Genomic DNA, 15,898 nt, shown 5'->3' with positions numbered 1-15,898 from the left:
TTAGAAGATACAGGCTACAGTTTGACTTAACCCAGTTCTTCTCTTGATAATGCAATTACTTCATGTAACTAAATACAGGAAGAGCCAGCTTTACTTCATGTGAATTAAGATAACTAAGCTTACTCTGTATGATGATGAAGCCTAGCAGGGTTTGCAAACATAAACATTTTATAATATAATTTATACATAAACGGTTTAGTGTGATATGAAACAAAAAACCCAAGCAAACAAAAAAAACTTCAAAAATGTTCCAAATGGAATTATGATTCTCAGTTCTTTGGGCTCAACGAACTCCTTAGGTTTCTTGTCAAGGCTACAAACAGCAGGTGAAGCAGAAAATGAACATGCAAACCACAAACAATTTACCTGGTGTTACAAAGGCAAATAATACAGAGTATGCACACTGCTAGCATGTTAGTAAGTGTTTCTGAATGGTAAATTAACCTAGGGTATTCACTAGCAGAAAAGTAGAGAAACATCAATTCTTACATACAGGAGTGCACTTGTACATTCAAAATTCATCTGTGCAAACTAGGACCTTTTAAAAGATAGCTTAAGAAAAACCCTTTTAAAAAGTTTTTAATTTTCAAATCCAATTGCACTACACCCTACAAAATACATGCCCACAAATATATGTTTAAACTATCATTAATATTAAAAAAAAATATATGTAGACTATTTGGGTATACAAACCTCTCGACCAATGCCAGCACAGAAATTCCTGAATATTTTACGTTAGTATTTGGGAAGTTAAATATTAGCTCCCGTGAATTTTGCTTCCATGTTGCCAACCCTGGTAGTATTCAAGGCCAAGCTGGATGGGGCCTTGAGCAACCTGGGAGTGGGATGTGGCAAAGGTCATTGGGACTACATGATCTTTAAGGTTCATTCCAACACCTTAACATTCTATGATTATGCAATTGCAGATAATTTCCATTAAAAAAATAAAAGCTGACCCTTAAAAATGTGTATATAACTTCTTGTTATTTCTGCCACAAATTTATTAACTTGATTTGTTAACACAATGAAGACAATCAGCAAGAAGACTCTCAGCATGCAGGCAAATAAAACAAAAGTAAAAACATGTTGGAGTCAGCAGGGGACAAAGAACAACACCAGCATTTCGATCCAGTAAGCAGAGAGTGATAAGATTATCAAATAAACTCAATTTTGAAATCTATGATAATAACTTAATAGCGCGAAATTTGGAAACATTAGGTAGCAGAGTCTTTCTGCTTTTTCATTACTTGCGAAGAGACAAGAAAACTTCAAATGCAAACACCTAATTACAGGAGAAATGACTCCCATCTTAATTAAACATAAGTCAAGGAATAGCATAAATACATTTTGGCAGTCTTTCAGATCTAAAGATAGACAGACTCAGGAAAAGCTAAAGAAATCAAAGTTTTGCTCAGGGATTAGAATGATTTAAAGGCTCTTACACCTGAAGAAGTTGGGAGACTGAGGATAAACCAATGTTTCATGGACTTCTTTACTCTTTCAGAACATGCAGAAAATTCTGACACAGCCAGAAGATGAAAGTCAGCTACCTCTGATGATCAGAGAGTAACTAAATCAAGATGAATTTGCTGAAAATTTATCAAAGACAATGATGACAAAGCCTGAAACTAAAACTAACACATTGTATGTGCAAAACTAGTCTCACATTTCTAGCTGTTTAGACTGCTGAGGATTATGACAGAAACAGAACTGCAGTTATGCAATTTTCAGGCAAAAAAGACCCAGAAAATCCAAGACCATAAGTGCTTTACAATTTCCCAAGAGCATCTCATCTCCAAAAGTCCCTCTGCTTGTAGTTCAAAGAAATATTCTGCTGAACCCTTAAAAAATTCAGTCTCTGACTTCATGAACTAAAATTTTTAGTAGATCAGTATCTGCTAATAATTTCATACTTTGTGAGAGTAATTTAACTCCTCTATGATAATAAATGAAATAAAATGAAAAATCTAAATATAAACTATAGAGTCAAATGTATATACTCTATTTTAATGCAGACAGTCCAATGAAGTTTGACAGATCTGTAAGGAAACAAGAAGATCAGAATAAAAAATTCAGCAAAAGGTTGCATGTCAGAAGAATTCAATTAATTAGCAAAATAAAATTGCATTCTACTAAATTACAATAAAATTTGAAAGCTTTGCTTCTGAGGAAGAGTCAAATAAATATCCAAGCTCTGTTTGGATTGAAATGGAATTCTTCACTTTATTTGATCAAATTCCCAAAAGAGCAACCAAATGTAAACTAAAGATTACACAAAATCATTTAATGCAACTTAATATATTAACATATATTAAAGTACAAGAAACTAAAGCTAGGCTGCCCAGTGTTTTATTTTGCACTCTATTGCACTGTTCCAACTGTGATTATGGTACAGCTTCTGCTGGAATTTAATATTTTCTTGTTTTACTATTTCTTCTCCTTCAGTAGTTTCTGTCTGTACTGTTGTCGGTCACTCTTGACTTTTATTTCCCATGTGTGAAGAATACTGGAAATACACATTAAAGAGGAGCAATAACACAGATACTGCGTATACTGAAAATTCTTTCTCATAAATGACTGAACTGTCAGCAGTTTTCCCATTTCCTTAGCTACAATTTATGGTCAACAAACACCTCTGGTGTGATTACACAGAGCTGAGGCAAATAAATTTTTCCTTAAAATCAAAAAGTAAATCCAGAATTACTCTCCAGATTTGCTCTTCAAAGCTATTCCTTGCTTAAATTTCCAAAGAGAAGATACTCCCTTTCTGAAATAATGAGTATATATCTGTGATGAGTAACTGAATCCATAAATAGAAAAGCTCTTCAAAATATTTGTTATAATTTTTCATAGTATTAAATATTCACTGTTTTGATTAACCTTATACCAACAGGAACTTAAATGTACATTGCTGTACCATCAAATGAGATGCTGTGTTTAAAATAAGGTGAAAAGACCAGCCTGGTCTGGATATACACAAACAATGTTTTGTCTTGCCAAACTGACAAACCAGGTGCCATTTCTTAGGAATGAAGTGCTAAGCAAGCTGAGGGAGCACTGCTCTTGGTCCCTGTCCAGGAGACAGCTCTCAGCCTGGCTCAAGAGGAAGAGTTTCAAACTGAGTTTTATCAGGCCTGTTCTGTTGGGAGAAGACAACTATGAGCTAGACTCCAAGTGTGGGAATCAAAACAAATCACACATAAAGAATGAAAAAGAGCCAGTATTTCAGTTTCAGTGATGAGGCATTACCTCCTGCTATGAAATCCCAAGTGCTACCAAGACTCTTAACATCCTGAAATTCAGTAATTCAATTTTATTACATTTCATTACTATTCTGCTTAAGATCTCAGAAATAAAATACAAAATAAAAAAATCAAGCAAAACACAATTACATGAAATAATTTTAACATCTATTCAGATCAGACAAAAAGGCTGTCAGATGCAGTGCAAAGCCAGAGAAAACCTGGAGAAGAGCTGTAGTTCATTTGCTCTTTTCCCTCCACAGAGTCATGACCAACATCTGTGTTCCTGAAATCCACAGAAAATGAGAAGGGTTTATCTCTAAATGTCTTTTCAAAAAAAACTTAACTAAGAAAGGGTGCGACTTATCTGTATGGCAATTATAAATTACATCAGTAGAATTTTGTTGGTTATGTTCCCCATTATTTTAGTTAAACAGATCGCTGCATTGCTGTGCAAAAAAGGGAGATGATTTAAGGCAAAACTTGAAGTTTTAAAGTTGCTTCTATTTCATTTTATTCAAGAAAAGATTGTTTTCCAGCTATTTGAATGATTTTTTGTACAGTAAAATATGGAAAAGAATTGTATAAAATTAATTTAGGATGAACGGGGTCTATAAAAAGACTAACCTTGCCAATTCTGTTTTGAGGATTCAGTTGATCATGCATAAAAACCTCCAGAAAAGCAATTTACAGGTACACAGAGAAAATACTAACATTTACAGATAGATTTTTCCAATGAAGCTGCCTACCAATTCAGCAGGGTAACCATGGCAACTAAATGATTTAGCTTAAACATCTTAAATGCACAGACAACAATTTGAATAATAATGCCATCAGTTAAGGCATTATACTTTTATCAAAGAAATGAGTCAAAAGAAAAATAACAATTAAAATGTTCTCTAAAAGTAAAAAAAAAGCTGCTAGACCATTCACATGTACTTTACACTTTAAAAACCAGGTCACAAATACTTTATTACTTTACATAAGCAAAATGCTTTCTGCTAAGCAAAGCATGGTCAATATTTTTGCTCTCAAAACTCATTACCAATGGTAAATTGGCATGTGAGCCAACACTGCTTTGTTTGCAATTTTTATTGCAAGAAAGGAATATGAGCTGGTGCAGTAACTACAAAAAAATCAAAGCAAGTCCACAGGAGATGATTCCTCTGGACACAATAGAAATCTGAAAAACAGTGTGTGTGTAGGAATGAAGCACTGACTCCTGTAATTCCCATCTTCACAGACTACTAATCATGTAACTCCTGACTGCTATTTGAGCAGTAATGGAGGCACTGCAGATGAATATTACTCTCATTAGTTTTTATTTCCATTAAGGTTGTGAGATACACGGGAAAACATAAAATAATAAATGGGCAAAAGAGAGGAACACAGATCACTAAAATAGATCATCAGTATAACACTAAAAATAGGCTGAAAGTTGCAACAAACTAATTTGTGGGTGCTACAAGTAGAAAATAGGTTGTACCCATACATATTGAGCCATTATTGTTAGCTGGTAATTTGCATGAAGAATTAAGAGATAGAAGATTAATTAAATGTGTTTTAAATTGAACTTATCCTATGAAAAAAGGTTATGCAAAGACTTATATTTTCCTCTAAGCCACACAGTAATGGCACGAGTTAACAGAAATAAAGCTTTTTTTTTTTAAATACTTTCCCACTAGTTCAATTTATAGAAAACTCAGGTATAACTTTGGGTAAGGAATAGGAAACAGATTTGCAGAGAGCCATTTTTCAGAAAAAGGGCAAGGAGGGTAGTACTTCTGACATTTGATCTTGAATTTCTGTAAACTTTTTAGAAGAAATATTAATCACCACTGAAGGCACAAGAGAAAGGTGACCAGAATCAAATGGTTTTCCCTATGATACCCCAAAACCAGATAAAGGCCTGACTGTACAAAGATAAGTGAGACACTCAGAGAATTCTAACCCTCTAAGTCTGAAAGTAGCCCAAGTCGGAAAGAAATACAAGTCTTGTGCAAGGATTAAGTTACTCTCAGATAGTCTCTTAGTGGCTTCCAATTTTTAAATTTCAAAATAAGAAGGAGTGGAACTTCAGTGGATAGCAGAAATCTAGTCATACAGCTCACTGAAAGCCTGATCCACTTAGCTCTCTATCTTTTTCCAAACCCTGGAAAAACACCTTCACAAAGACAGATTAAATATGCTCTATGCCTGCAAACTTGTCCAAGCTGTGAGGAGATAAAGGGCCATGTGTGATGGGATACAAATTCTGGCAGTACAGCTCGAAGACCTAAATGCTGCTCTATACTGACAGAAAACGTAGATCTTCAGATCCCAATGACTGTGACAATGCTAACCTGACATAATCTTGTCTTAACCTTCTGGGCACATTTTTTAAAAAAACTGAATTGGACAAAAGATGTTCAACAGGCAACTGACTCAGAAATGGGGAATAAAGGACTCAGGACCAGACAAGCTCTGGAAGGGCAATTTTCTATTTCTGTTAGTGTCTAATGCAAAACAAGTTGACCATGGATTTGAAATTCCCCATTTTATAATGTCCCCTCAGATTTCCCTTTTACAGGAGTCTGGCATATGAATTATCAAACAACTGACAAAAAAGGGAAGTGAGATCCAGAAAGAACCAAATTACTGTACTTATTTATTATTAGAGGCACAAATATCTGAAGTCTCTGACCTGCAAAGAATTTCAGGAAAACAAAGCTGTGTGGGTAGTGTTTCTGGTCCGTTAGGTAAGTAAGGAAAATCTCTTTATGGAAAAAAGTGTGTTCAAAATCAGGAGACATGAAATAATCCCACTTGCTAAAGTGAAGGTATCATCCCCACCAATGTTATCATCCTGAAATCATATTAGCAATTAAAGATCTTTAGCTTCTTAAAGAGATGTCTTTATCCTCTACTATAAGGACTAATTCCATAGAAATCTGGACCTTCCACTACAAATGATAAAGGTAAATGAAGGTCTCCCTCTCAATAAAGCCCATTCTCCTGGCAAGAGGTTTAGAAATGAGGTGGGAAAGAAAAGTTTGAGGAATAGGCTAGGAAGAGTAATTGTAACCACCCTGTAACCAGGGTGCTCAACAATGCAAGACAATATGGATTCAGATGAACTGTCAAAATCCTGAATCCAAAGAAAAAGGGGACAAAAGAAACAGACTTAGGAGGAAGGATTCATGGCTCTTACCACCTGGCGAAGTACTGGCATGACTACCATAAGGAATGAAGAAGAGTGTGCAAGGATGTTTTGAGGATAACTAGTCGAAATATTCAGAAAGAGAAGCCAAAGTTGTAGCATTTCAGATCTGAAATTTGGCTCCTGTCAAAATGCTAATGCTGAGCTTCCTGATTATGCCAATGTGTGCACAGTTTCTAAGAGACTGAAATACTTGGCCACTATTAGCTCAGATCCAGTCTCCCACCAGTAGACTGTCTTCAGTTGTGGCTAGCAGTTCATGGGCTGCTCAGAGTTGTATGGCCAAAACAGTATTCTTCAAAAACTAAACCACAACATACTATGTTATCCAGTCTCTTGCAACTCGAAAGAAAAATATAATTACCAAAAAAGAGATTTTATTTGTCTTAATCATCCAAGCATGAAATCCATCGACTATCAGATATTTGACTTCATAGAGCAGAGCCTGATAATCTGCTATTCTTATTTCAAGGTTTGGGGGCTGCGGGGGGGAAGTTATTTTTCCCCCTCTACAACCAAACGTTTAAAAGCGTTGCCAAAAGAAGCAGAGTGAGACTGTTTAAAAAGAACCACAGCAACAAAAATAGGAGTGAGTGGAGGGTGAGTAAAAAGGAAAATCCAAACCACCTGCTGATTCTTGGTAGCATCTGTCACTGTACAAGAAGTGGGAGATCATGAAGGTAATGCTTGCCAAAGCACTTCAGCTAGAAGCAGTATGGCATCATTCACTGATCTGGTTGTATCAGCTAGCACAGACCCTATGGAATATCAATCACAAACAGAACAAAATTTTGGGAAACCTTCACAGAAATCTGTAGAGTACTCAACTATCCTTTGCAGCAATGTTTTAAGGTTTTGTAGGAGTTGCTACAAATGGTCTTCTGGAAATGAAAAGCAGAAGCAGCTCTTATTCATGTCACCAAGATGTTCAAGAACAAAAGGTCACTTGCACACTTGCCCTTCATGTAGGTACAGAATATGGTACTGTCCTGAGGTGACATCTTTGATGGGGGGGTGTTGTGGAGGCAAAAGCTCCTTCATATCCTAAGATAAGCCTGCTTACTGGGGAATGACATGATGAAGACGTGATCTGCCCAAGAGATTGTGCATTTCCTGTAACAGCATTTCTCAGGTAAAGAGACTAAATACAAAAGATAAATCCTTCCTAGCAGCAAGTGGATGTTGAGCAAGAGGTAATAATTCCATAAATCAGGGGTGTTTTCAAGGTTACTGAAAAGCTCCTCAGTCATGCCTTATGGTCTCAATGAGTAAAAATTTATGGCTGATTCACCCCTTTTAAAGGGATATAAGTAAGTGGGTACCAGCATAGATACAGACCAGAAATATACCAGTCATTGCTTCCTACAACCTGTACAGAGACAATAGACAAAAGACATATCAGTAAAGATAGAAACTCTAATGGAGCTCCAGCCTCAAATGGAGGGAAACAGTGAGTTGGGGCAGACCCTAAAATATCACAAAGGTCATAATGAAATCTGGTGACAAAGGAACTGGGGAAAAAAAAAAAAAAAGCTCAGAACATTGTGTTTATTTTGTGATGCTGCAGACATGCTCCATTTTTCCTTCAGCTATTGCAAATGTTCCCTCCTTACTGCCAGAACAGGCAGCACAATCAAAAATCATGTATCTCAAGCACCTCTCTTGTCTGAGGAATCAAAGCATCAGACAGGATATCTAAAGCTTTTCTCTTTGTTATGAATAGACCTAGGGAGAGATACAGACTTCTTCTCCTTGGATGATAGTAGTAATTTGGTTTCTTGAGTATGAGACTTGAGAAAAGGATCAAAGATGAATTTTTAATATTTTCTTGGGAGCAACTTTCTCAATCTGTACTTGAAGTCTCAATATACAGAACACTCAGAGGGAATAAAAACTTCACCCAGACATGATAGGAAGCTGATACTTTCATCTCAGCATAAAGCCAAAACTTCCTTTCTGAATTCTGAAGTGTGGAAACTACATTGTCCCAGCACAATCAAAACTGGAGCTCATAAGAATAAAAGATGTTTAAATAACTTGAAAACGTTTTTAAAATAACAGATAATCAAATAGAGTAGAGTATGAAGTGAAGTAGAAGGTTGAGATGAATCTTCAATAAAAGGCACTTAAACATAAAGAAGTATGGTGCAGACACAGGTGGAACTGAATGCTAGGAGACAGCATTCAGTGTACTCCATTGCTTATAAAATACCAACAAGTTTTGCACAGCTCTACACTCAAAATATGCAGAAAAGCACTTGATGGTGAATACAGGATGCTAATGTGCAAATACAGCATTCATTCATCTTACCTACAATTCTTAAAACAGGTGAACAGAAGGACTTCAAGGGCAATAATTTTAATATATACACATACACAGGGATAGATCACACATATAATTATGCAATTATATATTATTCAAATATGTATCTATAAAGGACCACATTCAGCTTAATATTTCTGGACAAAGAGTCTCTTTGAGGTGCTACCATAATTTCCAAAAACTATATTCTCATACCTTTGCATAAGCAGTTGTCTTGATAAACCACTGTTTGAGGTATTTCTGCTCCACTTTTGCTCCTGAACGCCATGAGCAACCATTGTCATCCACCTGCTCATTAGCCAGAACAGTCTGATCCACTGGATCCCAGTTAACCAAGGCCTAAAAAAAAGTTGCAGGAAGAAAAAATACTTTCATCAGATAGTTAAAAACCAGATTTACTTTACAGATGCCAAATGAATTATCCAGAAGTAGAGAAAACTGACCTGAGTTTTCTGTATTTTTAAAACATCCATTTGAATCAGCAACATGGACTCAGCTGGAAAAGTTTTGAACATCCATCTTCTCAGAATTCAAAAGACTCAAAAATGCAGTTGGCAAGGTTTGTCTAGACTGATCATGCTAGCAGGATAGGCAGACACCTGACTGCTTGGCTGTAATATATAAGCAAGTGCTCCAATTGACTATACTGCAAATAACATAGTCTGATGCTTAAAAGTTCTTCACTACTAATCCAAAAGTGTTGAGTCAGACTGAGGGGGATGAGTAGACAAGGATGTCCAACTCAAGAGGACAGAATCACAAAGAAGTATTACAGCTATCAACTATATTTTAAATGAAAGAGTTGATATTATCTATATGTTAACTGCATGAATTACTTTTGGAATCCTCTCCCATTATCAATACAAATGCATTAAGTAAAAATCTGTAAAGTGAAATTAATGTTGGTGATCAACTCCACAAACCTTGTATTTTGAGCTTTTAATTTTAAGTCAACTGAACTACAAGACATAACATACTGGAAAAGGAACAAAATTCAAACTCACCCTCCCCTAGTGTTGAACAATTTAACTGGTCACTTATCAAAAAGGATCTAAGATCACAAAAGAATCCTATCCAAAAGTGGCATAAAATGCTATATATTGACTTGAAAAAATGAACAGAAAGAAAAAATATAAAATCATAGCAATAGAGTAATCTATTCTATTGAATGTTATTTAGTATTTAAGCTAAATCAGTCTCACTGAAAAACAGTAGCTACAGTTCCATAGAGATTTAATACATTAAACATTAAAAAAAAATACAAATTACTTCTTTGGGTATGGAGAGGACTTGTATCTCAATCAGAAATCAGTAACTGCACTAACATTGTACTTTACATTTTATCTATCATTAGCCTCCTTTGATCAGTTTCCAAACACCTAATATTGCTTCATTTAAAATATGCTACATATTCTTACAAACAGTAAATACCACAACCACTTCACAAATCTTATAATGAGGAGAGCTAGAAGAAACATGCAGGGATCCTCTTTCTTAGAAATACTGCTCACAACTGTGTGAGCACAAAGTCTGGCTACACTGATTTATAAAAAAAATATTATCTTTAAATGGATGAATGTTATTAATTGATAAATTGAAACTTGCCTTCAAATGAAGCTTCTGTGAATTCAGACTTGAATTTAAACTTTTTACTTTTTGCCTTTTATCTGTTACCAACTAATAATACCACACTTTTATAAAAGGCTTACGAAAATTCATAGTGAAATTAAAAGAAATCAATATATTCCACTATTAAAAACCTATTTTCCAGAATTCCTGAAAATACATCTTCTTCAGTAATAATATAAAACATTATGAATATGGCTCTAAAGTAATGATTTTTTGATTTATAAAGTTCTGAAAAAATACCACACAAAGTTGAATTTACACCTAAAAAGAGATAAATGAGACAATATTGAGAAGTAATAAAATTCCAGCTGCTATATAAAGCGTTACTAGCATAAGTTTGTATTAAACTGGCTGTGACTCTTAAGTTGAGAAAAAATACTATTTCTATTTTGCTACTAAATTAATGGTGAAAATTCTGGAAGGTAACTGAAATGATTACATAACTATTTAGCATAACAAATCTTCCTGTTACAAATAATGAGGCTATATCTAAATTAATCCTGCAAAACATAAAGAAAATGTGCATTTAAGAAATCGTTAGCGGAAAGGTCTTGCCTTTGTATTTTTTAAGTTACATACCTTCCATCTCACACAGACTTTTGACAGTATCTAGAACCTGGCTAATAAATGAAATCTTTAGTTCCTGCTTGTACCTCACAAAGGCAACTTCTTGACAATGACAGCCTCTGAAACTATGACCCCAGGAAGCTGCTAAAAGTCACCTACACAAAGGAAGCACAGAGCAGGAGTGTTCAGAGCACACCAATTATCTCGTTCTCCTCACTATGCCAATGTAGACCATATGCTTTTAAGACAGGATTCATCCTGTCTAACTTCAGGTCTCCAAAGTGTAAGTATCTATCTCCAGGCTTGCTGTCTCTGGGTCCACTATGGATTACAGGTATCTGATCAAAGTACCAGAGTCAGGGCAGGTATTAACCTCAGTGAGACACTCACATCTGGCCAGGTCAATAACCTTACAGTATATTGACTAGGTGAGTACTGCAGGGAAAAGGGACGATTTTGCTGCAATGAATAAAGGTGCCCTCTCTGGATGCTGCAGCGCTCAGACATTGTTAATCCTCCATAATTGCAGCTCCTGGACATGCTGAGCCTGTCTCTCCCTGCCAGGGTAATTTCTGGTCAGACACACACACTCCTGGAACAGAGCATTAACTAGGTTAACGCTCTACTTGCCTTATTCTTATTGTCACAGTAAGGCTATGAATTATCTCTTGTAGCCAAAATGAAACTGTAATACAGGAGACTTCAAGCTGTGTTTAATACATATTGCAGATACACTGACAACATGAGACAAATATATGCTTTAAGTATATATGACTGTTCAAAGAGACCCAGGGTTATGGGCTCTCTCTGCCATCTGTTTCCTGCCAAAAAGCAACTGGTTCACATCCACCAAAGATTACATCCCCTACAGATTGACAGATGCTGATTTAAGTCCTCAAACTGATCCTTGACTTGAAAGCAGATGGAAGTTGGAAGTAGATTCAATCACTGGTATCCAAACACCTCCAGGATCCCACAGTACTTGGAATCCAAATGCAAAATTTATTTTGTGTATCATCCCTGCTTTAAATGAAGCAGCAAACTTGTACTTTTCAGATTCACCTGGGTTCACTTGTCCAACAAACAAATTCACAGATAAAAATAGGTTTGTTATAACAAAGCTAGGGGGTTAATTTCTTTTAATACAAGAAAAAAATAATTACAGAAGGAAAAAAAACCCAAACCCCAATTCAGCATGCTAGTATATATCAAACATTGAGGGGTTTTGCTGGTTGTCATTTAAGACCTCTGAATACAAATGGAAATAGGAAAAATAGCTCAGTAACACCCTGCCATCCTAAATGCTACCTTTCACCATCAATCCCTTTTTCCAGATTCAGAGAATAATTGGAGTACGTCCTTAATTATATCCTATGGGGTTTCCTGGTTTCTACAGAATACAAATGAAATATCAAAGCATATTTAAGAAATCTTAGTTTCCACTTAAAGGTAAAAACATTCACTAAATTGCTGCTTTGTTAAAGTGCAGCTGTTCAGGTATTTTGGAACTGCATTACCTTCACTTCAGATACAGCCTGACACATGTTATATACAAAATTTTATAATTTCTTAATGTAGTGGTAACTGATGAACAGTTGTGATAGTCTTATGACACCCAATACTTCTTTAATATTTTGAAGATCACAAATAGGGTTCACAAATAGAATGGTTATGCACCTTCTGACTTGACTTGCTACAATTGCCATGTGTGTTAGTTAGCTAGTTATAAACTGCTACATAGAAAATTCTGTTATATATAGAATTAATTATATTTTAGAGGTATTTAAAACTAACAGAGCACAATCACTTTATGACTGTGAATGGACAATCCAGAAATGTGCCACTGACATGAGTGATCAAAATTATCATAGTAGCAAAATATTGAAGGTCAAAGTTTGTACCTACCTCTTTTTGATACACTATCCCAGCTTCAAAAAGCTTAAGAAAGAGATATTGTGTCCATTTGTAGTACTCTGGTAAGCAGGTGGTTACCTCCTGTAGAAATGAAATAAAATAAAAATTTCTGAAATTATTATTTTCCTACACTGTTTTAACGTAAACAATTAACCCAGGAGTGGATAATATATTCCACAGAGTAAACATTTATGCATGGATTCATGTACAAACCCATTCATTTGTATAATGCTTACAATGAGTGATATCCACCTGTACACAAAACCAGAGAATGTGGGATTTGTGTGAGTTTAATGCAGAAGGAAAGGTTTCCCTGTTAATATGGGATATAAAACTCTGTAAGATTAAAGCTGATAGATATAAGAACAGAAGATTAATGGAAATGATCACAGCTGCCTTATCAAGGAAACAGCAAAACCAGAAAAAAATTTAGACCTCTCAAAGAACTCTCCTAGCCAGGCTGCCTTTTCCACTGTTGCTCAGCAATGAGAAGCAGGAGCAGAGGCTGTGGATGCTCAGAGGCAGCGGGGAGCTGGCTGATGTGAGACAGGCAGAGCAAGGAGCTTTCAGCTGAAACTGTGGAGCAGGAGGAGAGCAGAACTGCACTGAGGAACGCAGGCTGTTGGCAGACTGTGCGGGGCAGACAGGATGGAATACAGGGTAAGATTCTGAACTGCAGGATTAAAGACTCGGGAAGGGGAGCTCACATTCAAAGGTCAAATAAGCAACTGCTCCAAAAGGCAAGGGAGCTCAAGTTAGCAGGATGCTCTAGGTCAAAGTATGGAAAAAATGAGTCATAAAAGTCACAAATGAGGAGGATGGTTATGAAGGAAATAAACACAGATAAAAATAAAAGACAACATAAGTAGGAGGAATGGGAGTTAAGAGAACAGCAAGCAACAATATACTGGATAGCTTTTTTAAAATTAAAAAACATTTGCTAAGTTTTTAGTGAACTCTGATAATTAAAAAACAAGCTGCTTACCAAATGCTTATGAAGCTCCATATTTTAAATGTTTGTTCTTAAAAACCCTAACTTAAAATAAGCACTAAGATGCAATGACAATTAATGGATTCCATCATTATAGATTCCCTGTTTTCTCAACACAAATACAGGTTTCACAGGTGCAATGTAAACCCACATACCTGCTTGAAGTGGAAGATGGCTTCTACTCTGAACTTCAGATTAATATGAACATATTTTGATTTTGAAGTTACTGACAAAAAGTAAGCCACTGATAAAATTTAGTCCATTTGGAGTAGTTATCAAGCATCAGAAATATCTCTAAATGTGAAATGTCTTTCACGTGGGTTTTCCCATCATCCTAGCTTCCCACTACACACAACTCCTGCAGTATCATTTGCTACTCAAATGACATCTGAAATGCTCTAGCAGAGAATTTTTATTATTTTTTTGTAACTTTATATTCTAGTTGCTTTGAACTATATATTCCAGCGCTGAAACACAGCTTTTAACAATTAATATGACCTTTGAATAAATGTGCCTCAAAAGTGTGTGTAAGAGGCTTTTAAGATCAAAAAGAGACATTTAATGGCAAATTTTCAGCTCAGCATGTGAAGACCTAGTAATGAAAAACAGTTGCTTGATTAAAACCCTTTTCTCTGCATTGAAAAAAATCCCACTTGATAAAAATCTGATTTCCGTCTCTTCAACTAAGCACATTTAATAGTTTTCCCCCCCTGCTTCTTCACAACAGTTCTTGTGCCAGTGTGATGCCACTACAGACAACAGAGTTTCATCACTGGAATATGAGACACACAAAAGAAGAGATGCAATCACTTTTAGTACAATATAAGATTATGTGAGCAATAGGCAAATAGGTAGGACAAAAGTGAGCTGCCAAATAAAAAAAAATAGAAATGTGAATGGAGAGTCGTCCTTCTGGCCTTGAAAGGCAGATGTGTGTCAACTGAAACAAAAAGATGACATTTCCCAATCTAAACCAGCATGTTACAAGCCACACAAGCTTGAGCTACAAGATACAAGCTAACTCCTGCAAACAGAATCCCATGTACACACTCTCTCACAAGGAGTAAAGAGACATTTCTTTGAAAGAAATGCAGCAGACTGTATCACTGAAAAAGAAATCTGCTGTGTGGTCACTGAGATGCAAAAAGAACACTCAAGCTCAGAATTTAACTTTATATCCATGAAGGTTTAGAGTAACATTTCAAGTTAATAAGGAAAGATAAATTACATCACTAACAAGTAAAATGAGGTGCTGAAGGCAAGCCAGCAAACTTCTGCCAATCTTGAAATGTGTTTTGGTGTTTTTTTTCCTATCATTTAGCACAGTAAGATTTACTGTTATAAATAACTTTCTGTGTGTTCCAGTTACTGACCTTGATCAAATGAATGATGTCTGGTAAAAAGTTTCCATTAGGCTGCCATCATGCTTAAATTAAGGTGAACATCTCTATTTATACTCTATAAGCATGACAAAGATCTGCAGAACATTAACAGAACTATATTAACTCAGAAATACACAAAAGAGTTTATAAATGGGGTTGAAATATAGCATGCTGGAGCCATTCCAGCCTGCCAAAAACAGTACATTTCTGCTTCTCATTTGTGATCTGAGCATTGGCGTAACAGCATACATATAGAGCCCCATATCATAAAGCAGTACAGTGAATATATATAACAGTATATTACCATATTTTCCACAAAAATAAAATACCTACTAAAAATCCGAACTCTTCTAAAAATACGTAAAATGCTGCTCAGCTGTCCACTGCATGTGCTCTTCTGTGAGAGATTTAGTGATCACTCATCACCTCAGCATTTCAGAAGGAAATTTGAAATGCGAGGAAAAGCCTCTCCCTCTTCACCCCATCCATTCTGCCTTTTACTTTTGTCACCAAAATGCATCTTTGTCTTTAGTTACTGTTACTGTTCCTTAATCCTACAGGAATGACACTCATTCATTAAAAGAATTCATGACATCAATTTAAATTAATCACCTATACAGGTGGTTTGCTTTTAAAAGAGCAGATACTGGC

At 35.7% G+C, this 15,898-nt stretch overlaps 1 protein-coding gene across 1 annotated transcript in view; it reads right to left on the bottom strand.

Annotated features, from left to right (window-relative positions):
• LARS2 (leucyl-tRNA synthetase 2, mitochondrial) overlaps window positions 1–15,898 on the bottom strand; it is an 81,865-nt gene that overhangs the window by 44,871 nt on the left and 21,096 nt on the right. Inside the window, exons 6-7 of the mRNA XM_002199176.7 lie at window positions 12,866–12,955; window positions 8,960–9,103 (exon numbers count right to left, since the gene is read on the bottom strand). Of these exons, the coding sequence (XP_002199212.5) occupies window positions 8,960–9,103; window positions 12,866–12,955 (234 nt within the window). The remainder of the gene's footprint in view (window positions 1–8,959; window positions 9,104–12,865; window positions 12,956–15,898) is intronic.

This window comes from Taeniopygia guttata, chromosome 2, assembly GCF_048771995.1.
Source record: "Taeniopygia guttata chromosome 2, bTaeGut7.mat, whole genome shotgun sequence".
NCBI classification, from domain to species: Eukaryota; Metazoa; Chordata; class Aves; order Passeriformes; family Estrildidae; genus Taeniopygia; species Taeniopygia guttata.
Note: the sequence above shows the minus strand (reverse complement) of the source record. Positions and strands in the feature narration are given on the sequence as shown.